This window comes from Neodiprion fabricii, chromosome 6 (assembly GCF_021155785.1).
Source record: "Neodiprion fabricii isolate iyNeoFabr1 chromosome 6, iyNeoFabr1.1, whole genome shotgun sequence".
NCBI classification, from domain to species: Eukaryota; Metazoa; Arthropoda; class Insecta; order Hymenoptera; family Diprionidae; genus Neodiprion; species Neodiprion fabricii.
The window spans coordinates 29,378,524-29,406,309 of record NC_060244.1 but is presented as its reverse complement, the minus strand read 5'-3'; the positions used below and the strand labels follow the sequence as shown (position 1 = coordinate 29,406,309).

The 27,786-nt window shown below is 47.1% G+C and overlaps 1 protein-coding gene across 6 annotated transcripts in view; it reads left to right on the top strand.

Moving 5' to 3' along the window:
* LOC124185439 (nucleolysin TIAR) overlaps positions 1 to 27,786 on the top strand; it is a 272,445-nt gene that overhangs the window by 188,914 nt on the left and 55,745 nt on the right. For all 6 annotated transcript variants that reach the window (XM_046576218.1, XM_046576219.1, XM_046576223.1 and 3 more), the window contains one exon: positions 13,667 to 13,754. In XM_046576218.1, the coding sequence (XP_046432174.1) occupies positions 13,667 to 13,754 (88 nt within the window). The remainder of the gene's footprint in view (positions 1 to 13,666; positions 13,755 to 27,786) is intronic.

Sequence of the window (27,786 nt, the reverse complement as noted above, 5' to 3'; positions counted from 1 at the left end):
TAACGTCTGCATCTGTTATTCGTCTCACCGCATCTCTCATGCCAAGGCTTCAGGTGTGAATTATTTTTTCTGTCACGCCGATCCGGGTATTCTTCTTTGGAAGATGCGACGAAATCGCAGTTCAGCCTTTCCGTGATATTCTATACGGTTCGTTGATCAGCCGATAATATAGTATGGAAGTAACAGTCGTTTCTCCGCAATGTGACGCAGTATCTTCAATGATTTCAGGTTATAACGATCTGTTTTTAATTCTAACAATTTCCATTTTCTCAAAAACCGTTCAGTATGTGTTTTTTTTTTTTGTTCTTTTCACGTTTTTCGACTTTCGAAAATTTTTAACCGAAAAAATCTCCAGTCTGTTATTCGAGACGGTAATAATTATCTCAGTCCGGGTATTTTCACAACAAACATACTCGGAACATGAACACTCGTCCCCTAGTTCGCGAAAAATTAATTTAAAAAGAAAATCAAACATTTCATCCACCGTCGATCATAGATTATACATGCTCTAATAATCTTTTCACAAAATCGCGAACGTACCACTACACGAAACGGTGTACCGTTGAAACAACTATTATCTCTCCGGGGATGTGAAAAAAAGAAATGCTGAGAAACAAAAAAAAAAAACATACGGAAAGAAAACAAACGTGTACGCGGGATGAAAAAAAAAAAAAAAAAAAAAGAAAATAGCGAGAAAGAGAGGAAAACGAGAGAAAAAGAAAAAAACATCATCAGCAGAACGGGGAAGTGCAGATGAGCAAAAATTTTTCACCGACAAATATCCTTCAATCTAGCTGACGTGTACGTACATGCATATGGGTATAGGTATAGGTATATACGAAACCCGAGCTCGTCCGCAGGCAGACACAAAGCGTAGAGCTCAACGGTAGATTATTACGCGCAGGGGTTGGTATGTTATTCGGGGTGAAGCGCGGAGCGGTGCGTAGGTGGAGGTGATGGGCAGGCAGGTGGATGGTCGTCTCGCGGGGCGGGAGGGAGGTGGAGGGGGAGGAGAGAGAGCACGTGACCGGCATCCCCATCGGCATCCCCTCTGTATTCGCCGATTCTCTTTCCGCCGTTTTCGCTCCCCGTCTTCGCCCCTGCCGGATTCGCCGAGCATTCAACCGCGTTTTTTCCTCCGCGTGGCGCAAGAGCCGGCCCCGTTTGTTCTATTCTGGATTTTTAAGGTTTAACGGAAGACGGTTGAAAAACGCAGAAGTTTATACGTCGTTGCGTGACACCGCGGCAGCGGCGGAACCGCAGGGCACGAAGCTTTCATTTTACGCCCCGATTATTTTCCTCGATTAATCTATAATTCGATGAATACCACCACCGACCACCGCTGCCGGGTGTTCGCTGCAGCCCGTTTATTATTTCTGCGCCAAGTGACCCCGGGGTTCAACCAACAAATTGATTACTTTCATCCTCCGCGGCTGTCGACCCACCCTTCTCATTAACCTTTCACCGTATTCATGCCGCTGTAACGGCGATCTCGGTCCGTGTGACGGTAAAATTTTGCCAGATAGATTCGCTGCTCGAATAACAAAGGTACGGGAATTTTTTTTCGAGTGGAAACTTACCGCCCGAATGGATGCTAAAAAATGCGAAAAAACGTAAAATTTCACATTTTACTTCACGATCAAGGTTTATAGAAGGAGAAAATAAACGACAGATAGTGAAAGTATTAGAGGGGAATGAGAGAAAATAAAAAAAAATAAAAAATTGAAAAGAAAAAGAAATATGGCAACCGAGACACGGAGTAAGACTACTTTGTCAGTTTTCATGATTCTCATAAAAGCGACAGCGTATAAGGGTGCTCATATAAGGTTTTCGGAGCAGCGGCTTTCCCTCTATTCCCTTTCTTATTTCCTTCTGTCTCATTGTGCTTAGAGCGGAGCCACGTGTCCTAGGACATCAATAAAAGGTTCTTCGTTCCCTCTCTCTCTCTCTCTCTCTCTCCTCCCTCCTCTTCCTTGATCCGTTGGACCGAGGAATTGCGAGAGAGGCTGAAGAGATCTTCCCGGCTGCCTTGCACACAAGTAGATCGCGAACGAACGCACGAACGGCGTTACGAAGGGCGGATCGTGCACGTGTGTAAGTACATCTACCTGCCGCTCGTAAATAACGGATGCCCGCAAACATCGCCAAACCAGAAGCAGCCGTCACACGCGTGACTCGTCACTGAGGGGCGAATGCAGGGGATCGAGTTGCGGGCGGTAGGAGAGGGGGATGAAACTTGGGGTAAATAATGCAGCCCCTCAATGTCGACACCTGGCTCTTTTACTTCCCCGTCCCGGTGACTCCATGCCAAAAGATACATACGCGGGATTTAGATAAGCATACACTGCAGGCATCAGGCAAGCCCCTGTCGACTTCCGCTGGGATATTCTCTCAAGGAATTACTAATCTCGTCACGCGAAGTAAGAATTTTTAGGTTTTACCATACTTGGTGATCGAATGTGACGGGAAAAGTTTCATTCTTTGTTGAAAAAGTTGGGAAAAGAAATAAAATAAAACAACTTTTATTCTATTCGACCGAAAAATTTGCAGTAACAACAATTTAGATTAATCATCAATTGAAACCACATCTGTTTGAATCGACGAAACATTCCTTCGGACGTGTAACATCGCCGTATTTGATGAGAACAGGAAATAAAAAGTTTTACTCGTGTGTGGGAGGATTGTTTCGTTTTCAAACAATTTCTCATGCTGCGATGATTAAATCTTTCCCTTTATAAATAGAATTTTACAGTGAGTTTGCCTTTCATTATTCTAAATCCTGTGTGTAAAGCATAAGCGTATGGGTACGCCATTTTTTTCACAATCGTTTTCCTTTCTTTATATTAGAAAAAAAGTGCCTCTCTTTTTTATCGATCGCTTACGCAACACGCTCACCAGGGTTAGGTATACTTTGAATTCCTTGGTTTCGTCTTATTATTGCGACATTTGTCGCGTTACCGCGGTTATCTTTGTATTATCACACGTACGGTCTTTATCTTTTGTTGCGGGTATTCTTTCCGTTGTTTCATTCCATTTCTTCTTGGTTTTCCTCTCATTCAGCTTACACCTAGTCTGGCTTGAGTGTATATTTCCCGGCGGCGCAGCCTGTCGTCGCTGAAATTTTACGGGACTCGAGGAATACCGCGACTTTTTTTCGTCCTTTCGTTTTCTCCCACCATCCCAGGTATGCCGAACCTACAGCTGCCCCGATAAAACGCCGCGGAGCGATAAACGCGTCAGCAACGCGAGAGAAGTTCGAACGCATTTTTCAGCTATCTCAATTATCTTACCACGAGTGAAAGTATGAGGTAAAGAAAAAATAAACGTACGCGCAAACGTACGAATAATTTCGAAATTTGTCAGATACGAGAAATTCCTTTGATTTCGTTATACGTATAGTATAATACGAACCGCGAGCCACCGAGCAACAGTCGGACAATTTAGAGGCTTAATTTTGTCGGAAATTCCTATTATAATCTTCTTTGAATTTGCATTCACCCCTCGAAAACGGTCATCGACATTGTTCGGCTCTCTGCCGCTTGTATAACCGCTGCATGGTGGGCACTTGTGTATATAATTCCCTGCGGGAATCCTATTTGGTCGGTTGAAAACGCGGGGCGATGGACGAGCAGCAGACTCGAGGAGTGGAGGGGGATGGGGGGTGGTGGGTTAAATGTGCGCACAGTTTCGAGGCTCGATTCTCTGCCTTTCCCAGCACTTTCCGTAATCAATGGGTCCCCGTTGATAACGGGGTTGCGGCCGGCTGCAGCGTGCATTTCGGTTCTCGAAAGAGAGACAGAAAGAGAGAGAGAGAGAGACGGCAGCTCGATCCCACGAGCCGGAGGCAAAGCGGTAAAAATTTGGCGGGGGGGTGATTTCATCGAGGAGAAAAGAAGAACGACGGGCTTCCGGGTAGCGCCCAGTCACACACACACACACACACACTGTAAACGCAAGCAGCATCCGCTCACACCACGGCCGGGGGCAGAAAGGCGGCTTGCTGGCTCGCGGTTGGCGCAACTAGGTATAAAACATTCAAAGGGTTGTTTTTATTTCGGTTCCCGATTCAATGCATTCTATAGTACGAGCCCCGCCGCACTTCCTCCCCCCGCCTGCATTTCAAATTGATGGATTTTACCCGGAAAAACCTACCTTATACATATATATATACTTATATAGATATAATACACCCACCCACCCCACTAGACCCCGACGCGGATCGCGCCTCGCCCTCGATTTAAATAGTTTTGTAGAATTTCAAAGTTCGTCCATCCCAGCCTCGGGCCCACCGCAACGGCCGCCATCCCTGTCACCCTCGGCCACGTGCGGCTTTGCCTGCACCCTGCGTGCGTCGGGGGGTTGGGCACGTGCTCTGCCCCCATCCAACCCCCAACCGCCCCCCCCCCCAGGCGACCACCTAGCGAGGAAAGTTTTCCCGCCTAATAGTTTTCAGCTGCGTCTTGGCTCCAGGCCGGCTCGGATCCGTCTCCTCAATTTTGTCTTATCCGGCCCTACGGAACGATAAAGCTCCGGCATCGATCGGTTTCCCGTCCGACTTTCTTATTCCGGCTCCCTCGCTGCACCGACCGATCTTCCCCCAGCCCCTGAATTAAACACAATCCCCGGACCTTTTGTGCTCCGTAATGGACGACGCTCGGGTTTATCGCCGTTACAGGTATAACCTGTTAGACACCGCCGACGTCGAAGCCGAAGTTTCCGTCGCCCTCGAACCCTTCGGCTACTCGCTTCTTGCGTAATGATTTTAATCACTCTATCATTAGCGAGTTTCCACCTATTACCGAACAATGGAAATTATCCGGACCCTTGGCCTCGACGTGTCACTTTCTTAGGGCGGTCGACGGATCGAGTCGAACTTCCGGGTAGAACGATCCCAAAACCTGAGAAGCCGAGGCTTCGGGATAATGTTCGATGAATTATTCGTGACTCCTGCATCTCTGCAGTCCAGGGCCTGGATTTATAGATCGTGTATATACAAGCTTTCGTCGTTCGATTCGCCGTTGCGGGTGGTGAACGCCTCCCTCACGGCTCCTTGGACTCGCCGGTTCCTAAATCATCAGATAATTACTTTGGTAATTAATTACAACTCCGTTGGTCCGTGGACCGGTTTCCGGGTAAACGAGCTCCGCGTTCCTCTTCCTCAACCCCCCACCCCAGGGGCGGGGAAAACCGCCTTGCTCGACGAGCCGACCGAGGGGCGAGGATCGAGAGAGGAGTTCCGGATATTTTTCCTATTATAAATCACTTACCGATTTTTTACCCCCTCGCGACCTTTCGTGCGGTCTCGTCGTTCCGCCGACCGGGATGCCGCGGGACGTCCTCAGGTCGAACCGCCCCTCCTGCACCCCCGGGCCGAGCTTAGGAACTCGAAACTTGTTTAAACTCCCGGTGATCCGAGCCAACTCCGGCAGCCTCCTGGCCCTCGGGAACTTGTTCGTTTCACCTCTCTGATCTGGAAACGATCGGGAGGACAGGTCGTCGCCGCTTCGTCATCCGTAACGCGGTATACGGAAGACGGGAGGCAGGTGCAGCAGGCTTCGGGGTGACAGCCGCCTCCCTACGTGTCACGCATGCAAAGTTTCACGTCCATTAGTTAATTGTAGCCTCGGCTAGATAGCTCGGTTATAGCCAACCCTCCACCCCCCCGGGGTCCGATAACACAACCGGTGCCGGTGGGGGTGGAAAATCAACTCCCGTGCAGGATCACCCGTCCAAGTTTTACCACCGAGAGGTATAGCTTCCTCCGTTAACGTCGTTCCCCGGCACTCGTCCCTGATCAATGCAAGCAATCAGTCTTGCCGACGACGACGCCACCCCGACCCAATCCCCGAACCACCCTTCCCCGTTCACCGCCTCTAACCCCCTCCAGGATGTACGCAATAACCCAGTTCGAACTGCAGCCTCAATGCCTTGGACGAAGTGAACGTTTCACGCAATTTTTGAGACGCGAGTCTACGCTGAGTGCACGATTTTTAAGAGGAAATTTCACAATCACGATTCTTTATACTTTGTACTGATTTTCCTCGTATACTGTACATATTTACCTCCAGCACCGAACAGAGAATTTTATTGCCGTTCTTTGCTCGGTGGTGAACTTTTCTAAACGTGAGGAAGCGTTATTGCGATCTCAGATTTTGAACACACGCGCGCTCACGATCAGTGTTATAAACTTCGGAATTCGAGCTTTCTGACTCTCCGTCTAACCGAAATCGGGGACATAATTAGGACGAATTTCTATCTCGCTGAATAATTTGTAGGTGAGTAAATTATTGCGAGAAATGAGATGAATGTAAAAATTCACCAAGTCTCGGGGTGTCAGGAGCGGTGAAAAGCAGAGGTGAAGAATTGGTGGATTGAAGCGCGGGTCGATTCGAAAAATTAATTATAATCATTGAAACGGTATTCTTGGAAAAAGAAATAATAATAACCGAAGCTGCCCTTTGCCTTTCATTAGTCCGCCTCTCGGTCCTGGCTAAATATTATTTCACGCCGTTTTGGCGGGGTTTTAATGTAATCACTCGAAGACACTAGGTACGCCAGAACCCCGTCGTATATTACGAAGAAAGTCCCTCTAGAGTCGCTGGCTGATTACCCGTTGCAAAAAAACAAGAATTTAATTCAACGACTTTGAAGTTTCAACATCCCCCGAAGTATGAATTAATCGCCTGCAACTCTGCCGTCTATACATATATGTATATATATAATCCCACCGAAAAAAAAAATTTCCGAAAGAAGAAAACTAACCGCGGGAGATCGGTTTTGAAAATCGAGGATCTCCCGCGTCCCGGACGTTAATTCCTCGGGCAACGATCGGTCAGGTTCACCGGGAGTCGGCGGCAGCGCCGGTGTCGTCAGCACGGCATCCGCGGCGGTGGCGATAATGTTGCGAATTTATATTCCGAAGGCGATCGAGCGGAGGTGCTGAATGTGCACTCTTGGCCACGAGCGCCCTCCTCCTCGCCCCGAGTCCCACCCTCCACCCCCCACTTCGCCGCGCTCGGAAAGTGACGGCCAATTTTTACCGATGCTTTTTCGCCTCTTGTTTTATCGTCTCCCTTTTTAGTTTCCGATCCAGCGTCAATTTGGGCTAACCGCGCAGAGCCAAGCGTTGGCGTTACACGGTATCGGTCGTTGCGGCCGCACACTCGTGGCTTTCCGAATCCGATTTCCGCATCGAGGTTGGATCTCCGCACGTATGCATGTATACAAGGTATACAGGAACGCGGGGACGCCGGGGAGTAATTGATCACATCGAATGAATTTCCTTGGTAAAAAGGTGAGGGGTGGGCAAGAACCGACTTCGGCATCGTCCCGCCGAGGCCTCGGATAGTTTTTGCCCGAGTAGCTGCCGCGGTGCTCGGGCATTAACATAACGAGAGATTAATCACGCGAACGTGTCCTCCGTGGCTATAATTACCGGCTAACCTGAAACAGAACAACCCTCGGCCGAGGCATATTCGCCGGACTACACAGCTGCGGCACGCGAGGATCCGAGTGGACGACGGCTCGCATTCGAAATTACAAAATTACGCCTCTCTACCAAATCTGCGGCGATTTTCGCGCGCCGAGGTGGAATCGACGAAGATCTCTTCACCCGTCAATCACCGTTCGAACCGCCGTCGTCGAAACCGTGCAGCTCTGTACAGCGAAGATAAGAAGCATCCATCGTCATCTCGGCCATAATTTACACTCTGGCTGGTCCCCTATCCTCCCCTTCTGTTCCCCTCTTCGCGCACTTCGATTTATCGAAGAAGCCCCTTGGTGTTACACCCCCGCTCCGGCCCCTCGTCATTTACGACCTGCGTATATAGATTTCAAGCCGAGAGTGTAACGCGGGGAATCGAATGTTGAGAGATGAAAATTGGAGAATTTATCGGGGAAAAAGCGGAACGTATGAACAAACAAGAGAGAACGGCGAGTCTTCGGAGCTGGAGAGGATTTTTCTCTTCTTTCTTCGGCGTAGATCGATCGCCGTCCGCGTATCACGGAGGGGCGAAAGCTCGGACGCCACTTTGTGCTGCATCGACACGAATTTGTATCCCCCTCCCCCCGACGGCCCATCCCCTTTCACCCTGAACAACGAATCCGACGTACGGCTGGGAACGGCCGGCAAGGTTGTTCAAGGTTGATCGAACCGCCGGGGGTGGGAGTGTCACAATCGCACCGACGGCCCCCGGGCTTCACTTGTAAAATAGCCAATTTGTCATCAAGTGTTTTCATTGTGCGTACGATAATATACTTCGAATCGCCCCATTGTCGTCACGGGAATTATTATCATTGTTATCACCGTTATATTCCGTCTTTATTGTCCGAAGACGCTGCTGCGGAGGCTCTTCCTTCACCGATTATTACGCGCTGCCTTGCAGTCTGGCGTTTTTTCAGCTATGAAAATCATCGCCGAACCGGCGTAAGGATCATCCGTGCACATTCGTGTTTATAATAAATGAAAAAAAAGAATAGACGAGGGAGGAGAGGAAACACGACGTGTTATATTGGCACTTAAGACTTTCCCCTCTTCTTTTCTTTCTGCATCACGCAGCGTGGAAAAAGTTCCTATAAAATTCTGGAGACTATGGCAAAATTTTTTTTAGAGAACCCACTTCGCTCGACTTATCGTTTTTGCCGTTAAAATGTAGCGTTAAACCTCCCGCCCTTCTCGCGTCCTTGCCCATTTTAACGCTGCTGCAAAAAATCGCAGGGATCATCTCGCCGAGCGGGATATGATGTTGCAATACTCGAGACTTGCGCTTTTAAAAGGCCTAAACAGTTAAACAAATCATAAAAAATCCGCGTAAAAAGCAGCGCAATTTACTCTGTGAAATATGAGATTGATTTGTACCTGTTAAACTGAAAGAAAGGGTCGCAAAGAATTCTCAAATGACTTCTTTGTAAAGCCGTTTCAATGACGACCGATTTCTGTGTTTTTCTTCACATGAGTTTTAACTAAATTATTTTTTGAGCACTTTCAAACAACCCTGTGAAGTTTAAAAATGATTTACCGCTTAGTTACTGAGTTTTTTAATTTCAAATTTCAGCTATTTTATATTCAATAGATACGGACTGGAATCAAAATTGATAGTTTCGAGTTGGTTGTTTTGATATTGAAGATGAATAAAGTGTTCAGGACGGGAAAAAAATATTGAATAACGTAAATCAGGTACGCAGAAATGATGAATCAAATTTAGGTAAATAAAAAAAAAAAAAAACAGTGCGATTGTAATATTGTTTAAGTTGTACACTTTGCAACGCTGTACAAGTTTGCACATTACGCGCTGTATTCAGATTTATTTGTTTTACGCTGTTTAGATATGGTATTGCTAAAACGCTTAATGTTTATTTTTTTAATCAGGTTTTTTTATATGAAAGAAACATATTATTTATATATATATATAACGAGGTAAGCGCCGAAGTTTCAAGTATAATACAACAACACAAGAAAATCACGCGACGTTGTCAAATTTATTTTCCGATCATTTTACTCAACTACCAAAAATCGCTCCCCTCATTATTGCGAACTAATTTCTGCGAACGATGGACAGAGAATGGATGTAAAGAATATATTTTCGGTCATGGAACTGGTCGCAGGATTCCCCCAGGGACCGTGCGAAGGGAGGCCGGGATCGGGAAGGGCGGCGATGCAGGACGAGTCGTTCGGACCATGAATTAGCCAATATGTCTGCCGTTAGCTAAATCACTATGATTTACCGACGAATCTCGGGTAGCATCTACGGGCCGTACCTCCGCCGCGTAACTCCGGCTCGTTGCGGGGGTGGTGGCCATCCGTCACCCCGTGCGAAACAAAAGCTGGGTGCAGCCGGGCTGCCTACATTATTAGAGCTCCCGCTCTCGCTATCTACCTGCAGCCCGCTCGCTGTGTTTCCCCTCTCCCACATCCTCCTCCCCCTCCGCCGACTCCCCGAGGATCGTGTCACTTCCTGGCCGCAGCTGCCGGTGTCTACGATCACGTTCTCACGTGCCCCCAATTACACCCCTCAACGCAACACCCCCGAGCGAAGCGAGAGGGTGGGATTCCGGACGAGGATCGCTCGTGTAGTTGGATGTTTGATAAAATTGTATTTCCTTGGGAACTTATGCCTGGAATGGAAATGAGGGGTTTTCGGGGTGGTTTCATTCGTATTAGCGTTTTTAACTCGAGATCTTTTATCACGGTTCGGACGAACGACGGCGCGAGTACCACGGGATGAAATTTTGCAGTCGAAGTTGCGCCCACGCTTTACTCGGGATTTTATTCCTTGTTCTTCTACTCCGCGTCACGGAGAACCCGTGGAACAATATCTATACTCGTACAAAGGATCGAAGAAATTTATTTTCAATACAACTTCTCAACGCCTTTCAAAACTTTCCGCTGTACCAACTGCAATCGAATGAAAATCCTTCCTTCCCAGCTGCAACTTCGTGCACCGCGAGGAATAATCCTGGATCGGATCGGGTCTCGTTGTTCTTGGCAGGTGCAGAGGCTACGCGAAGCTTGGAAATTCGCCGCTGTAGCATCCCAAATCCCGGCAAACAGGATCAAGCCGAATCCTGATTTGTACGATCGTGGGAAACCGCGTTAATTGCTGACGTAGCGAAACTCCGGATTCGGTGTTCTCAACGAAAGGTACCTATACTATTAACCGGCGACTTGAGCTTGGGTCCGAATTTAGGGGTGCGAGAAAAAAAAAAGAAGGGAAAAACGAAAGCAACGGCGGCGAGTAACGTTAACACGGAAATTCAGGGCTCGGTTGTATCAGCGATAGAAAGACGTTCGAATCTCGACGGGCCGGAATACGGACAAAGTAGGGAGAAGATGAAGACGAAGAAGCCGCGTGGCCGCGCTTCGAGGGGATGAAGGGAACGAAGGGAATGGCGGAAGGCTTAGGGTCGGCTAACGAGGACTAACTCGGGTTGTTACGCGGTGGCTCCGCGGCATCGGAGTTCAAGAATCGGGCCACTGCTCGACTGCCCTGCGGGAGAGGGTGAAGGGCGGAAGGTTGGCGGCGGGGGAGGGGGAGGGCCGCGAGGAAAGGGGCTGCGGGATTCCTCGGTTTAAATCCTAACTAACCAATCGCACCGAGTTGATCGAGTTGAAGCCAATCAGCGCCTAATTCATACATTCGTATTCGCGAAATGCCTCTCGCCCCCCCCCCCCCCCCCCCCTTCCCCCCAGGCACCCCGGGTCCCGATTCCACACAACCGCGTTTCTTCCTGTCTACCCGACCGCCACCGAGTGTAATAAACTGTTCTGTTTTCTCTCAGCATTTTAACCAAATTGACTCGCCGCCGTTCCGCTTCCACCCCCGCCTTCGGCCCCTTCGCCCCTTCACCCTCCCCTGTTCCCGATTCTCGGATGATCCCAGACGCCGAGGCACTCGGCGCATAGCCTCGATCACCGAAGAATCAATCCGGGTTAGGAAAGAGGAACACGTCCGGAATGAAATATCTCGTCCGCTTTCCGCTATAACCGAGTACGTGTTTCCGGCCGCCGAGCTTTCGGGGGCCCGGTTTTCCAGCTCCGACTGCAATTCCGGAGAGCTTTCGAAAAGCCTCGCGCAAGGACGACCAGAAATTGTCAACCTATCAGCGGACTCGATTCGTCGAAATAAAGTCCCCGCGCTTGTAACCGGAACGAATATTTCTAAACGATCAAACTCGACTTTGGACGCGTCGAGGTTGGATTAACGCGGTGAAATTAATAGGCAGGCTATTTGCGGTGTAAATCAACTCGCGCCCGGCTCTGTCCCTCGAAATTAAAGGAATCCGGTTGATCTATAGAGGCGCGAGGGTTAGGACGAGCGAGCTTTCCATCCCCCTCGTATAACCCATTCCCAAAGCTCACTTGGCACGGACTTTTGTTCGCTCGCTCTCCCCCGCAGCATTGTTCAACGATCAATGGATTTTTCTTTCGCCTCCAAATTTTTTTCTCCCACTTTTTATTCCGCTCTGTTATTTGTTTTAATTTTAATTTTGTTTAAAATCCCTTTTTCGCTACTCTCGTTTTTGTTACACTCTTATTTTCCGAAACTCTGCTACCCCTGCGAGTAGGTGCTTGTTAACAGTATAAATATACGGTTGCTATATACGTATGTATAAATATTTGCGTACACGTAGACCATGTACGTACAACCGAGCTTTTATCCTCACTTGCTATAGTCGGCGGGTATAAGTATACCTACCTATACGCGTTATACATTTGTCCGTTTTTCGGTCCGTGCTTGTATTGTTTACACACGTGACGCCTGTGTAAATATTACTCGAGCTTTATACTTGTTTATACATGGCCGAATGAACAAATTATTTTAGTTATTCGGGTATAACGTGTCCGCGTACATGCGTCAAGTTCCAAGAGCTTTGTGCGTCCGCCTTTATCGTTTTGCGATACTGCGCGTAATTGTTCCCCGTGACTTGGTTCTCAACGAACCAGAGTCACTGCTGAATTTTTCTACGTGACTTTTCTTTTACACCAACTCCCTGGCGTGAGTTTGACTTGCCGCAAGTCGGTTCGGCGATGAACTTGATTAAACTAGAGCTGAGAGTGAGTTTGTTTTTTCCTCGTCTATCCATCCATTTTCTTCTTTCACGTCTTCTTCCAGCAGTCGATATCTTTCTTCCTCGGAGGGTAATAAGAAAGGGGTTGATGAGAAGCAAAAGTTCGACCCTCCGCGGCGGACTTCGATCAGCAGCGCGTTGTGCGGACGCATAACGAAAGACTCGATCCGCAACAATTCCTCTACTCACCTGGGTGAACCCGCGGATGTAGTCCCGGTGAAATCGGCCCTGAGTAAACTGTAGCGTAAATAACTAAGGAAACGCCTCTGGCTACGGGTGCGGGACCATTCCGGATTCCCTTTCACGCGCACGGGTTCGGAAACGGGGATCAACGGCGTGCACGGAACTCGCAGGGGCGGAAGGAGGATCCCCATCAACACTCTCTTGCCGCCGATTTCCATTCAGCCAATGACGCTCCGAATCGTAGAATAAATCCGATCCCCGGCTTCGACCCCTCTCCAAAACTTTTACCCCCAACTCTCCGGCGCAGGGATTCTCAATTTTTATCCGACCCTTTCGAGCGACGAGGCCGCGTCGCGACGCTAAGTATAATAAATCCCCCGGCAGACAACGCGTCCATTTTCCGTTCTTCCGCCGTGGGATCGTCAGCTTCTAGGGAACTAATCAGAGGGCCGTGAAATTGTTTGGAAAGTAAAGAAGGCCGGGGTTAAACTGGGACGTGCGGTTCTACGCTTTCTCAGGATTTTGCGTAGCGCCTACCTAACCTGAAAAATTTCAAACCCCGCCCACGGCTCGCGGAGGTGACAAAGAACCGTGTCGCTAGCACTGGGGAAGATTAATATTCGAGCTCGAGGAACTATTGTGCGCCGATCCAACGACCGAGCCGTCGTCTCTCGGTCCCCCCGACGCCCTTCGATCGGTCTGAACGAACTCCCCGAGTGAACCGGAAAGGGGCGCCGATCAACCCTTGCTTTTCGGTTGCGGACGTGTGGGTGACGGAATATGCGAGGGACGTTCATTTTTTTCGCTACCGACATTTTTCACCCCGTAGAGTGGTAACGCGTAAACAATATTTCACCGATCAGCGATTACGCAATTACAACGACTAAAACCTGCTTCTCTTTTGGCTCTGTTTCAGAACACTACCACATATTCGTCGGCGACCTAAGCCCGGAAATCGAGACCCAGACACTGAGGGAGGCCTTCACCCCTTTCGGGGAGATCTCGTAAGTCCACTTCAGCTATCCTTATTAAGGATGAGTTAGCCGGGACCCCGGCTGTACGATATATAGCAGTACTTACGCCGTGGCTAGATAAGGCCGAGCATATTGCCCACCTTCCCCCTTGACAATATCCACAACCGCGCACGAGGCGTGCGCCATTATTACACTTTGACCAAGAGTTGTGCCCGAATATCACACCCCGACTAGCCGACCCCCCCGGACGACTCGGCCTCGCGGAATATCGACCCTCTCTGCGCCATGCCACCGCAGATTTAACGCTGTTGGTGACTGTGTCCTGCCCCGCAATCATTCCCGATTAAGGAGCCGCTGACGGACCAGTCCGCAAAGCGTGGAAATTTTCCGCGAAAAAGGAAAAATGGGAGAACGGAGGGTGGTGGGAGAAAATTTAGAGAAAGAAAAAGGTGAAGAGATAAGTTTACATTTTCGGTCAATTGAGGAGAGCTCTGAACGCGGTATAAAAACTTTCCCCACTTTTTGTCTTCTTCTTGGTTTTTCTCATTTGTATCGTTTTTTTTTTTTTTTTTTTTTTTTATCAATATATTGAATATTTACGTACATCTATCCTGCTGCTGGAATTCGAGTTGTATAAGTTAACGCTTGCGGATGGAAGAACGCCGGGATCAGTGCCGAATTCAGGGGTGGAAGCCTCTGACTTTCCGCTTGCTCGCTAAGCGGGGGGCCGAAAGTTTACCCCAAGATTCTTCTCACCCTGGCGTTTTGACCTCTCGGACGACACTGTCTACTCTCGGCTTGCTTCTTCCTCGACTGCTTCAATCGAACTCCCTGCGTGTCACACGCAAGCTTTGTTAACGAATCTTGAACCTGATCCTCCGTCCGTCTGAACCGGAAAATGTTCCAACAAGGAGGTGAAAAATCGAAGCAATTAACGGCTGCAAGAATAATTTAAGATTCATATTCTCGAGGTAGAATTAATAATAGATCGATTCGATCGTCCGTTAGGAACTGAAAATCCTGATCGGATTGAGGGTAAAAAAAATTTTGCCGAAGAATGAATCGAAAAATGAATATTGGCGATGGAATTGTTCCGAATCACCTCCCATTATCTGCATCGCCAGAACGTGTCTAACCGTAAATTTGCACCGAGCTGGTGTACGTTGTACAGGGATATAATAATATATCAAGTACAGAATTCGCTCTCCTCGTCTTCCGCTCTCGCATAGGTTATTCTATTTTATTTTATTTTTTTCCTCATTTCATTTCTTTTTTCGTTTTGTGCAAAATGCGTACCGATATATTCGCGTTTGAACGCGTGAGCGCACATCATAAATGTGAAAAAGACTGCCAGAGCGAATTTCACTCCGGTATGCGGGCCAGTTCCAATTTGGCTTTTTATCGCACCGATACATCTAAAGCACCGTGTTACGCGGGGGGAATTTATAAAATGAGGGGGGTCGCTCTTCCCCGTTTGCTCCCGATCCTGGAACGCTAAATGAAGAAATTTCAGCCACTTTGGGGGTGGGAATCGCGTGAAATCAACCACAGTCTCAGTTCTTCGAGGTGTCGAAACCGACCGCAACGGCACATTTGTACCTGACAAAAGTAGCCTTGATGACAACATCGAGTGACTATTCTCGGTCCTCTTTTACCGGTAAGTCGAAGTAAAAATTTCGATCCTCTCGGATCCGCGCGCCGAGTTTCCTTCTTTTTCCAAACGCGCGCCGCGCTTCAGAGATTCAACTTTTTCCCCTCCCGAATTCCTTCCAAGAGCCATTCTTCCTTGCTCTCCGGGATATCGGCACCTCGCGGGTTATATTCTCGTTATCGATTCCGCGGGATCGAAAAGTTCCCCATATCCCGTAGGTACGGTATTAAGTGGCAGTGATTTTGCGGCGAGTTTCATCGGGCCAGCGGCGTCCGCTCGGCTGCGATTCCTTCGCGGAGGAACGTCGACTTTCCTCGACTCGACTCGGCTACTTTTTCCTTTTCTCCCTCTTCTTCTTTTTCTTCCTTTTCTTCTTCTTATTCTTCTTCTTCTTCTTCTTCCCGTCGACCCATTCTGTACATGAAGCTTGCACGCGCGTCTCCGGGGCTTCCGAGAGATTATTGCCGGCGACGGACGCGCCGCAGGTGCTTCACCCCAAGCACCCTGCGGGAACGTGCGATCGTAAAGGAAGAATTGACGAGGCAGAAGGATCGGCAGAGGAGGAGCTGCCGCTGCAGTTCCCTCGGGCAGAGGAACGACGCGACGTCGCTCGAATTGAACTTCGGACAAATTCGTCCTTCGGCGTCCGTCACTCGGCCAGGACCTGACATTCCGCGTCCTTGCAGTCCTTGCGGGTGCTAGCCGAGCGATTAATCTCGGACGGTGAGTGTGTTTACCGTCACGGCTGTAGTAAAAAAAGCTGCCGGTGAATCCCCCGGAAAACGCGAGCTTCGCGGAAATGAAACTGCCCGAGAAGAGGGCGAATAATTTAAATAAGTACGGTGGGAAAAAGGGGTTGCAAAAAGGTAAAAAAAAAAATAAAAAAAAATTATAATAAGGGTAAATAGGTACTCTTGGCGGGAATCGGAGATATTTTACAGAATTTTCATTTCTGAGCATCGGTGCTATCGATTATTGCCACCCCCGCTGTCCGCGCCTTTTAGCTTCCGTTTTAGAGACCCACTTGCGGCATGCGTACCTCAGAGGATGAGTCGCAACCCTCCGTTTCACCTGACGCTTTCACCCCTTTCGTAACGCTCCAACCTTTTCATTCTCAATTTGCGATTCGAATCCGAAAGGCCGGGTCGCTGTTTCGATTAGTCGTTCGTCATCCGTCACCGCTTGTATTAATTAAAAATACATGCGCGTGTGCTTCCGTCTTTCACGGTTGCCCTGAGGATTGTTGTTTTTCGGGTTCAAAGCGAAACGAAAAAGAAGAAAAAAGAATCGCAAGTAAACAGAAAAACGCACGCGCGGAAAGAATAGCCGGTGTACGTGTATTTTTAATTTTCGTTTGCCAATTAAATTGCTCTTCATTGACTGAGAGAGCGAAACTGTTGCCAAAGTTACGCGTCGCGTCGCCCCGTGTTTTGATCTCGCTCTGCACCGTTCAACTTCAGCTTGTATTCATGTGCAGTTCAAGTTGTTGTTGAACAACTCTTCAGCCTGTAGTAGCTGGTGTAACGTAATATTTCTCTGTACGTCGTGTCTATATCTATATCTATTCAAAATAAATCCGATAAGGAAAATAAACTAGAAATGTTGAGGGAGAGTTAAGGTGGAACTTTCGCTGCTTTCAAACTGGGCATCACTGCAGTGCGGGATGCACTTGCTCTTCGCTCTTGAAAACTTGCTTCGAGCTCATGTATTTTCACAAGATATGACCGCTAATAGTTCGCAGGCATTATCTACGATATTTAAGTTATTAATGGATTTCTATGAAATCGGACTTGATTGCGCACGTTATAAAAATCGAACTATCCTTCCGAGACTTTTAGATTATGCGAAAAAATATAAATGTTCATGACGAACATTTATTTTTCCGGAATATTCTCACCTTACATCGGCGGAAAATTTATCGTTTTTAAAGACAACAATACTGACTTTACGAATGAAATTCTTCTTCACGTGAAAGCGGTTAATTATTATCTCATTGTGAACGACGAAAGTGTAGAATTCCGTTACAAATATACTTACACATATATACGAGGTCAAGGATTATAGATCCATACATGTTTAGAACACATTTTGGTACCTGAATTTGAAGGTAAAAACGTAAAAAGAGATCAATCAGCAGCCTGACACCGCAAACCCGTAGAAGCGGTGCAACTGGAATCGGAAACCCGCGAAACCAATCAACGAATTCCGATTTCACGGTCAGGAATATCGTGGAGCTGTACGCTGCGTGTAGTAAATATAGATATGAAAGGACAGCCTGCAGCTCGGTGCAGAGCTGCATCGCTTGCCGTGTAAGAAATATCGCTGAACTCGATCTCGACGCTTCGTTGGCTAAAAGTCGATATTTTTCGTTATTGCGAGAATCACCAGAAGCACGAGATTTAGCCAATTATTATCATTTTGACGTGCTAAAATCGGTCTCATTGGAAATATCGATATAAAAAATACTCGGAGTGTTAACGAAAACTCAAATTATACCGTCACTTATTTTTATATCATTTTAAAAAAGTAAAAAATCTAGCAGATCCATTCGATTTCACTCCAAGATGGTTCATTTTATTCAGAAGACTATTCTCTGCAGATTCACTGGAACGAGTTTCATTTTTTTTCTTTTGGTATCGTGAAATGTTCAATTTTTACGATACTGCACCGATATCGATATTACTGTCAGCGAATTTCAATGTTGAATTGACTACTCAAGAGGAAAGAAAAAATTAAAATTTGATTGGTTTGTAGAAAAAAGTCACTCTGAATAAAATTACCCATCGTAAAGTGAAGTTTAAACAATCCGTTCTTCTCTTTAAGTATCTTAAAGCGATTTGGAGTGAACCTTTGTTTATAAGACTTTCACATTTTTGCGTTATTGTATTTCTAAAGGGATATCCATAACTGAAAAACATAATAATTCGATGAGTACTGAACGTAAGGCTATACCGTAATAAAATTGTTTGAAAGTGTATCGATTTTCATCCAACAAATTCGTACTCAAATGGCTGCGCAAGCGGAATCGCAACCCTCAACCCCCCATGAAAGGGGTGATGGTCCCGACTTACGACACACGGAGGCCTCGTTACTTCGAGAACTTCTTGCGTCGTTGGTGAGAGAAGAGAGGAGTCATTATCATATGGCAAAAGGTAGCCGGGACTTCGGGGAGTTTCGGAATGGCCACGCATCCGAGATCAAGCCTCGTTGTCGTTGTTAACGTTTAACCGCATCGAGAGATTAAAAGTTCAGCGAAAATTTCAATACAAGTACATTTCTCCGATTGAAACTTGGACACCTTCTCTTCACCCCGCCTCGTTCCGTACGATCTCTCTCCCGTAATTTGCTCATCTCCCGAATTACAGCTTCTCAGAACCTCCTCGGATCCTGCTCCAGACCTTCGAGATTGAGATCCTTGCCACCGGAAGCGCTCGCTGGGAGAAAAGAGGGGGAATTTTCAGCCCTTTTGAGAGGCTCGCAATAACGAATCGTCGCGAACAGCAATTAATAAAGAGGCTTCGGGAAACCCGCCGGCTAGTCGCTCGATTCTGGAATAAGGTGCGTACTCGACAGATATATCTATATTGGGTCGATCTTTTTTCCTTTTCTTCTTATTTTTACGTACTCGTCGGAAAGTTAGTTTTAGCCTCAAACGAAGTCTCGTGGAACGGAAATTTGGTACCGAAATTCTAAAAGGTGACTCAGCCTGTTCGAATTTTTCAACCACTAGCCGAAATATCTCGAAAATTATACAAGTCGGAAAGTGGTGTGTGGTTTCATTTTGGAGATAATCGGATATTCTATAAAAAGGGTCGAGACTATTATATACCTAAATTGTCATCTTGTTTTAGATACGATCGTTGAAAGTTGAATACATCGAATAAATGAACTATGCTTGTTACCATGCAAATTTTTTTCTCACACACACGTGTAGTCACGTCATTTTTTAAACAACATTTGATTATCTACAAATTGAAACCAAAAACAGCTTCCCAACTCGTATAGTTTTCGAGATATTTCGGTTAGAGTGTTTGAAAAGTTCAAACAGAATGAGTCGACTTTCAGAATTTTACAACCGAGTTTCCTTTTCACGAGACTTCGTTTCGGACTAAAAACCAACTTTTTGAAGGGCACGTAAGAAATAAAGTAAAAGAGGTAAAAAAAAAAAAAAAAAAACGGTCTGATGTAGGTATATAATGTGTATAATACATTACCCACCTGCGAAACCTTTCAAGATGCGATACATCCATTCGTTGGATAAGAAAAACGCATTGAATTAGCGGGATCTCGGTGCAGACTCGTTTGGGAAAATTTATGTGTCGTTGTGTCAAGTAGCAAATTTAGAATCGACTGCTCGTAAACTCCTGCTGCAGAAGCTGATGGCTTCATGCTCTGCGAAAGCGAATCAGGCGAATTTTCAAACTCGCGCTAACTACCTAATACCTGCAACTCTGGAATCATCCAAGTTGCTGCCAGTATTTCAACTTCTTCTCCGCGTCTCTTTATATCCCGCAGCTTCTGCAAAAGAAATTTGAACAAAAAATCTTGGGAAGAAAGTTCGAACGTTGTTTCTAACGCCTTTTCCCCGTTTCTTGTAGATGTTTTTTTTTTCCTTTCTATCCTTTTAATTTAATTCTCCTTCAAACGTCGATGGAAACGACGAAATCGGCGAATTTCCATTCGCCTCGAAAGATGGTCGGCATTATCGCGGACCGTAGGCGCGGGTATTCGGCGAGTCGCGTCATTTTCTATTCCCTTTGTACACCCGCCTTGAGAAAGTTCTCTCTTTGCCTCCACCGAAGGCTGTCGGCTGTTGGCTGTCAGGACGGTATAGATTTGCGAGGCGGCGAGATCCCGGGATGAAATTGGACCATCCAAAAACACTTCACGTACAGCCCTTTGAAGTTTGATATACAGACTCCCCGTTCCGGGCGAATCAAACCCCGGGAAATCAGGCGCCCGGGAAAATCGGCGTCCACCGGGGCCCGGTGCAATCCTCCTCCGGGTTTTCGGGATCGCGTGCGGCCCGCTTCCGGCCGACCTCGGACCCCTTCGAGATCCGGTTCAAACCCCCGACTCCACGTACGTGGCGCCCCGGGATTCCGAATGTGCGGTCACCTGATTTATCGCCTCTCAAGATTATCATGCCTCCAACCCCTGTCCCATCCTCGCGCCGCGTTGCTCTCCCTGAATTCTAGATTCCGCATTACGCCGACGGCCCCGCAGTCATCCAGAATCCGAAATTGCCGCTCAGCGGCGCTGATTTATAAACCGTTTCGTCAAACTCGAAGCTAAATAGATTAAGTCGAGAAAGAGAGCTTGGAACGTCTGTTCGCAAAAGCATGAAACTCGGTTAAGAGAGCTTAATTCGGAGTCAATTTACAAACGTCAAAAACATTCTTACGAGCTGTCGAATGTTTTTCAAACTCAAAAAAGGTCTTACTCGTCATGCGTAATTATTTAGTGGGCATTTTACACGAATTAATCCAAATCTTGCATGATTGCGTAGAATTGAATTCACAAGATTAAGTTGTGAATTTCACAGCGCATTATCAGGAATTTCGGAGGAAATGACACGAGGTTTTTATACGTTCAAGTTTTGAGGCAGGTCCGAGGAATGCGCATCCTTTCTACTTATTCTGTAATTTTCTTCGCGGCATTCCCCCGGCGAACGTTGCAGGGAGTCTGACCGACTTGGGACGTTGTTAAAGCTTAAATCTTGCCGGTTCTCGACGTCCGAATTCCCTGCCCTCGTCCTCGCCCCGCGTGCGTCTGGATTCCCTCCAAAGAAGATAAACAGACCCCATAAACCTTCTTTGTTGCCTCGACCACCGCGACAGCCGCAACCGTAAGAAGCTGGGAAAATATCCTGGAGTCGCATTTCGAATTTGCGTAAATTTGCGACACGTTTGCATTTCCGGTGAATTCTGGAAATGCAGGAGCTTAATTATAGATAACAAAATAAGCGGCGATTAACGAGGAGGGGGAGGAGGAAAAGGGGCGGAAAACGCTGGACGGCGCAGCTGGATAAAGCGACCCTTATTACGAAGCTCATCTTTATCCGGAAGGAGAAGCGATCGGACAAGACTGAGAGAAGTTGATCATACTTTTCGGGGCTGCTCGAGGAGTTGGGGAAAAGAGAGAAAGTGGCTGAAAATTCTTCCCGGGATAAAGATCTCCGGGGAGAGAAAGTTGCACGCGGTCGTTTGCAAAACTAATTGAGAGGCACGGCCGCCTTTTATGCGGTGTCAAAAGTTTTTGTCAACGTGAGCTTGGAGGAGAGATAGTTTACCCCATGGAATTTAGCCGAAGTGAAAGCGAGCCCGCGAATACTTAAGATTAGATTCAACCAACGGCTGTAAAACTACCGAACCTCTGCCGCGGTCATAAAATGTTGGTTTTAACGCGCCGCTACTGCCAGCAATAAACTCCGGCTTACAATTAGCACAATGCCACGCGCAAACGATTAATATTGAACGTCCGGCAATGACGGGCAGGGTGAAAATTAATCTCGATGGTTGGATTTGCAGGGACACGTGTACAGGACCTTTCTCTGGTTAGACAAAAAAGTAATTCGGCAAGTACGATCAGCTGTCAACTGACAAGCAAACTTTTTATCCCGACAATATCGTCGGTTTTGTTTCAGAAAAAAATTTATGTATAAATTTTACAGACAGCTCACGCCGAAACGAAGGAGATTTAATTCATGCATGTATATTCGTTGCCTGAGCTGTGGACGACATAAAAGGGTGAGAAGAATGCCGAGTTGTAACAGGCGAATCAAGTTGAAGCGAAAAAAAAACAAAGAAAAAACGAAAATGTTCAGGGACGTCTGTTTCCCTTTAATCGTCGCGTCATTTGTTTTCTCTTCAAATTTGCACGTGATTAAGAATTCTGAAGTTTGTGAAAACAAAATGGCAAAACGATGAGGGGGTCACGAGGGAGGGGGGATAAAAAAAAAAAAATAAACTTTCGACTCGTTCCAACGTAGCGAAAAATTCTCATATAACGGGAGAAACGTCAGCGCGACCATAAAATGCAAATACCGTTTTTTTTTTTTTTGATAAAAACGAAGTGATGAAAAACAAAGAATGAAAGAAAAAACAACCCCTAGAAGCGGGATGCTAGGGCAGCGAAACGTTACTTTAATAATTGTCACCCTCACGCACGGATTGCACAATTTCGAGTTGATTACAAGTTCCCATCCCCTCGTTGCGTCAGCCACGAACCCTTTTATCCGGCGGTGAATGCCACGGCATTAGTTACCTGGCAAGAGAGAAGAGAGATGAAGTGATAGAGAGATAGAGAGAGGAAGAAGCGAGAAAAGATCTGAGACACCGAGGAGAAAAATCGCATCTCACCCGGATGACAAGCCGAGCCGGATATTCCGTCGCGACCGCGTCACCTGCGGGTAATTCTTGGTTCCGAAAACTCCGGGCGGCCTCTTCTTTCTTCGGTTAAGTATCGGGAGGGGTGGAAGGGGTGGAAAAAAATGATCCCCAACCAACTCGCTCCCCGATGTAGCTGTATTGTCCTGCTCGCCCCGAGCCGCGCTTGGAATTGTTTATTACCGCAATACCGCCGCGGGTTCCGCGGGGAGCAACAAACAAAAGGCAGAGTATACCCATCCCGCTAATTACTGGGCGTTCCGCCGCCATTGACGACGCTCCTTCCCGCTCGAGTTTCAAGGCCGCGCCGCGGCGCCGCGGCGTTATCTGTCCGCTGATACATATGTACGCCTTATAATTCTACATAAGTAAATAAACAAACGGGTAATTAAACCGGGAATTGGGGCCAGGGCGTCTTGCTCGTTAGGCAATAAGAACGGCACGCAGCCTGCGAAGTTATTTCCGGTTGGCAAAAAGCGGGCGCGCTTAGCCGTCCGGCCGAGAAGCTGCTCCTTCCGCGCCCTGGGAAAACGCGGGACAACCCTCCCTCACCTAAGGACGGAACGACGAACGGCAACGCTGCTGCAGCTTCCGGGTCGCGAGGCCCTCTGTTGTCCGTCTAAAATATTCAGGCTACTCGTCGGCGCAATGATATGTATACTACTCCGGCAACGACGCAGTCTTACGTCTACTCGCCTTCTCATCCTCATCCTCATCCTCTTCCAGGGCACTTCAGCTGGTCCCGGTCGAAGCGGTCGAGTGGCTGAACTACGGCTGAAACCGTTGGAGGTACGATTTACACGAACCTCGATCATCGATCCTCGGATATGATTGTTTTTATGCGCCAGAGGGATAATCGAAAGTACGTTGTTACTCTTGCTTCTTCGTTGCTACGTTAGAAATTCAGAATCAGGCGAAACCGGGATGTGCGAAATTGCGATCACCCTTTATTGCACTGTTTTAACGCGTTGGAAAAGAAAAAAAAAAAAGAAAACTCCGTTTTGCCGTATCGCTGGAGTTTCGAAATTTTATGGACAACAACGGACGAGTTGTATAATCACTTGAGGGGGAATTTCGCTAGACGGAAACACTGCGTCTTGAATACCGAGGTATGAAAGTGCCCGGAACTGCTGTTTCGCAGAAATTGCGACACCAGTCTGTCTACAAGAGCCCGAGGCTGCTCGGCTTTCGACGTGGGCGGGGAAAATATTTTCGAGCTTTAATATCATTTTTTCTAATCTTTTATTTTTATTTTCATTTATTTATTGATTTTTGTTACGAATTGAAATTTTGTCAATAGTAATATTCGTATTTTAATAACCACAAAAATTAATTTTCACGATGAAAGAGAAAAAGAGGGTGAATATACATCGTGTATGAATAACGAGAAGCAATCTCTCGCGCAACTGTTGACAGACCGAGACTGTATTATATTTTTCATCTATACGTGCCGCGCCTTTTTGTCGTGACAAGTATCCGCGACGCGACTTGAAATTTGATAATCCTCACTCACCGCGGATGAGAAAAGAAAAAAAGTAAAAGAAAGATAAGTAAATAGGAAGCTTGATTCCTCGAGGAGTGAAACGGAATGAAAATAAATATGAAAAAGAAAAGAGAAACTCGGAGAGACTTCGGTAACTTTGCAACGAGGAATTGAGCCGTCAGAATCGGTCCGTCTCGAGAGAGAGGATGCCGCCCCTGACTAAGGGAAGAAAGACGGTACACAATAGCAGGTACAAGGTGGGAGGAAAACAGATAGCTCTTTTATTTTTATGTTATACGCGTGCGTGTATTCCCGCGAGCTTCGCGAAGCGCGGTGGTGAAAATTCGTGAGCGTAGATCACGGAGCTTGAACGTGCGCGGGGAGCCAGAGTGAAAATTTCAGAATAAGACAAGTTTGAGAAATTTTCGAGGGTGGAAAAAAATATCCATTCGCCGGTTGCGTCGTCGCATCCTCGAGAATTACCGATGCTACGTGAAGAGGGTATCGGGCACGTGGAAATACAGATTCATAAACGTGGCTCTGCGAAACGACTCGATTTCGCAACACGGATTCACCGTAGAGACGATGCTGAATATACGTGCAGGTATTGGATGATCAGGTGTCACGGAAATTTTGGAATATTGAGTTTCTTTACAGGCATCACGGCCAAAGTCGCACCAATTCCATATTCACGTTTGAATATCGTCAGCCAACTTTTCACGAACTTTTCGCCTATTTTTTCCACCTCTGGAGACTTTTCGAAGAGGTTTCGACCAGGCAGTTTAATCCTAAAGAACGAAGATTCGTCTCCACGGACTACGGACTGCGGAAGTTAAGGTTCGGAGGTGATGCGAAGGATGCGGTCGGGAGGCTATTTCGAGTCGGTCAATGCTTCGTCCACTCCTCGATCGACCCTCGGTCCAACTTCGGAAGCTTTCAGGGATCCGTCGTTTTCGGACGCGCTAGGGTGGCGAAGTTTAGCCTTTTCAAACACGTTCCTGGGTTTAAATATTCCCGCCATCGCGAATCCCTTTGACGCGTACTCACCCCCGTTTACCCTGATTCCCGGGTAGTTGTGCGCCTAGGCTATGCGGAGAAATGCGGGGGAAATTGCACCGACGCTCGTTCAAACGGCCATCGCATCGGTTCTGGTCGGGCAAATAGATTCCGCCGCCAAAGGGAAGCAAGTGATTCCCCCGCATCGCTGCGAAAACTGTCCGCAGATATCCCTCGTGCATTTCGCCCGTCATTCCAGCAGTATTTAACTGTCGGCAGAACGCCGCCTACCATGGATTCCCGCTTCTCTCTTCTCCGCCGCGATCCTTCGGTCATTGATCATACGACTCTCCGGGTACGGAGAGCGCAGGAAATGTGGCAGAAAACTCAGATTCATACTAATATATAACAAGTACGCTGATCGAATTTTTCACTCCTCGTGGAAAGTCCAACCTCTGAGTGACTGTGATCAAGGAATTTTGCGCTGTACGATTTGAATGTGGGAATATCTTTTCTGCACTTGGTGGAACGTCGATGCAGCCCTTATCACCCTGGCGATATTTACCGATAGTTTGGATATTCCAGTTACAGGAAAAACTTGGGTTCGCTAATACACCTGAATCAGTTTTGATCGACGATACGAAAGATGATCGAGAACTCAAGCTGCGACTGAGCTTCGATGTAAGAAAAAAAGGGAAACTATTATACAGGTCAGCGTGAAGCGTAACCCTAAGATAACAAAAACAAAGGTCAAGCTTAACCGATCAAATACTCAGGCAGCTCCTCCGATCCCTGGTTCCAAATTTCTTCCCCATTATTTTTCCCCATTGATTCGTAAGATCTGAGAATGAGACAGAACCCGCAACGGGGGTTCGGATCGCCTGTAGGATGCGGTTTTCTTCTCCACGGGGTAAGTCGGCCAGTCGTGGTTTGGCAAGCCAGGTTACCCCGAGTGTGGTTTAGGCTGCAGGCTTTCGGCCGTTGTTGGGCGGGGGGGGTCGAGAAGAAAGGCGGCCGTTTGGACAATCGTCGTGAGAGTGGAAGCGGATAAATTCGGGAAAATTCCAATTGCCAGGGCGACGCCGAGCCGCTGTCCTCGTCGGCTGTACGATCGAAATACTACCTCCAGCCCCTTGTTTCTGGGGCGCCAACTCGGCGCCGCCGCCTCCTTGGCTTTCTCCAAGACCGCAGAATCCTTCCCTTCCTCCTCCCCCCCCCGAAAATGCACGAAGAATTCACGCTCAGAGTCGCAATTACACGCCTGCCGTTCTTGCTCCATCCTCGGCTGCTCTGCTATGCACCCCTGACTTCCGGTTACTCGGTGGGTCCTCATATTTCGGACGTCCAGGTCAATTTTATAATGCCGTCTCATGCAATTGGATATTTCTCGATACTCTGTGGCCAATTACAAATGATAAAATTCGACATTGTATTCATTCTCACGTTTCTTATAGGTTCAGACACCGTGCCATAGTTGTGCAATATTTCTTTCCGCTACGGTTTCCCTTCACCCATTTTCTCGCCGTATCCTCCTACCTCTGGGGAAAAGTGATGAAAAGACGTTGAGATTACGTTAGTTACGTCGTAATTGGTGAAGTAGTATGGCGTGAAAGAGGGCGGGGGTCATTTCGTAGAATCTCCCACGGTGAGGGGTGAAGCGGTGAATCCTCGGGGCGAATAAAGGTTGAGAATAAGAAGAAGAAGAAGAGGAATAAGGCGCACAGTCGGGGAGCAAACTCGGATGCAGTTGAGCAGAGAGAAAAAAATTAGAGAAGAAAAATCTCAATGCTGGAAGAAACCCATCGAGCGAGTTTGCCACGGTTAATTCGGCTGCAATTTGAACAAACCCGCGAACAAAGAAAGAAAGATAGAAAGAAAGAGTCGCGGTATTATCTGCGGATTTATCCAGCGCCGGCTGGAGCGGAAACGTCGATGACTCTAGATCTCGAATGTACCCACGGCTGGACACGTGCTTGAGATGACCAACTCTGATGTGAGTTGGAAAGCGCGAAAGCAATGAGCCGGATTGCCCCGCCTATAAGGGTAGCATAAAACCTGAATGGACATGGCAATTTCCGATTCTGCATAAAAGAATCCATCCATCTTCGGCGAAATTTGTTACCCCAGGTTAAAGGTATACCTTTACATGTACTGCTGACCGAACGTCGGTCAAGATAAGAACGAAACTTCGCGTAAATGTTGCCAGAGGTGATTTTCCACGATTCGCGATTACCGTTTTCCACTTGTGGAAATACGGCGAAGGGAGAAAAAATTGCGCCGAAGAAACACGTTTTGAGTCTGGGTTCTATATTTCAAATTTTGATTTCTTTTGCCTAGCTAATAAATGAAAAAATAGTTTGTTTTTGTAGAAACCAGAACGATATTTCGGATTTTAAGAAAAATTACCTATTTTCTCAAACAATTATTGTAAATAACAATTGAGCAGACTTCAGTTTTGCATTTCAGTTACGTTTATTCGAAAACAATAATTAATGGGAAAATACAAATGCAAAAGAATTGATAAACAAAGTTCAAAAATGAATA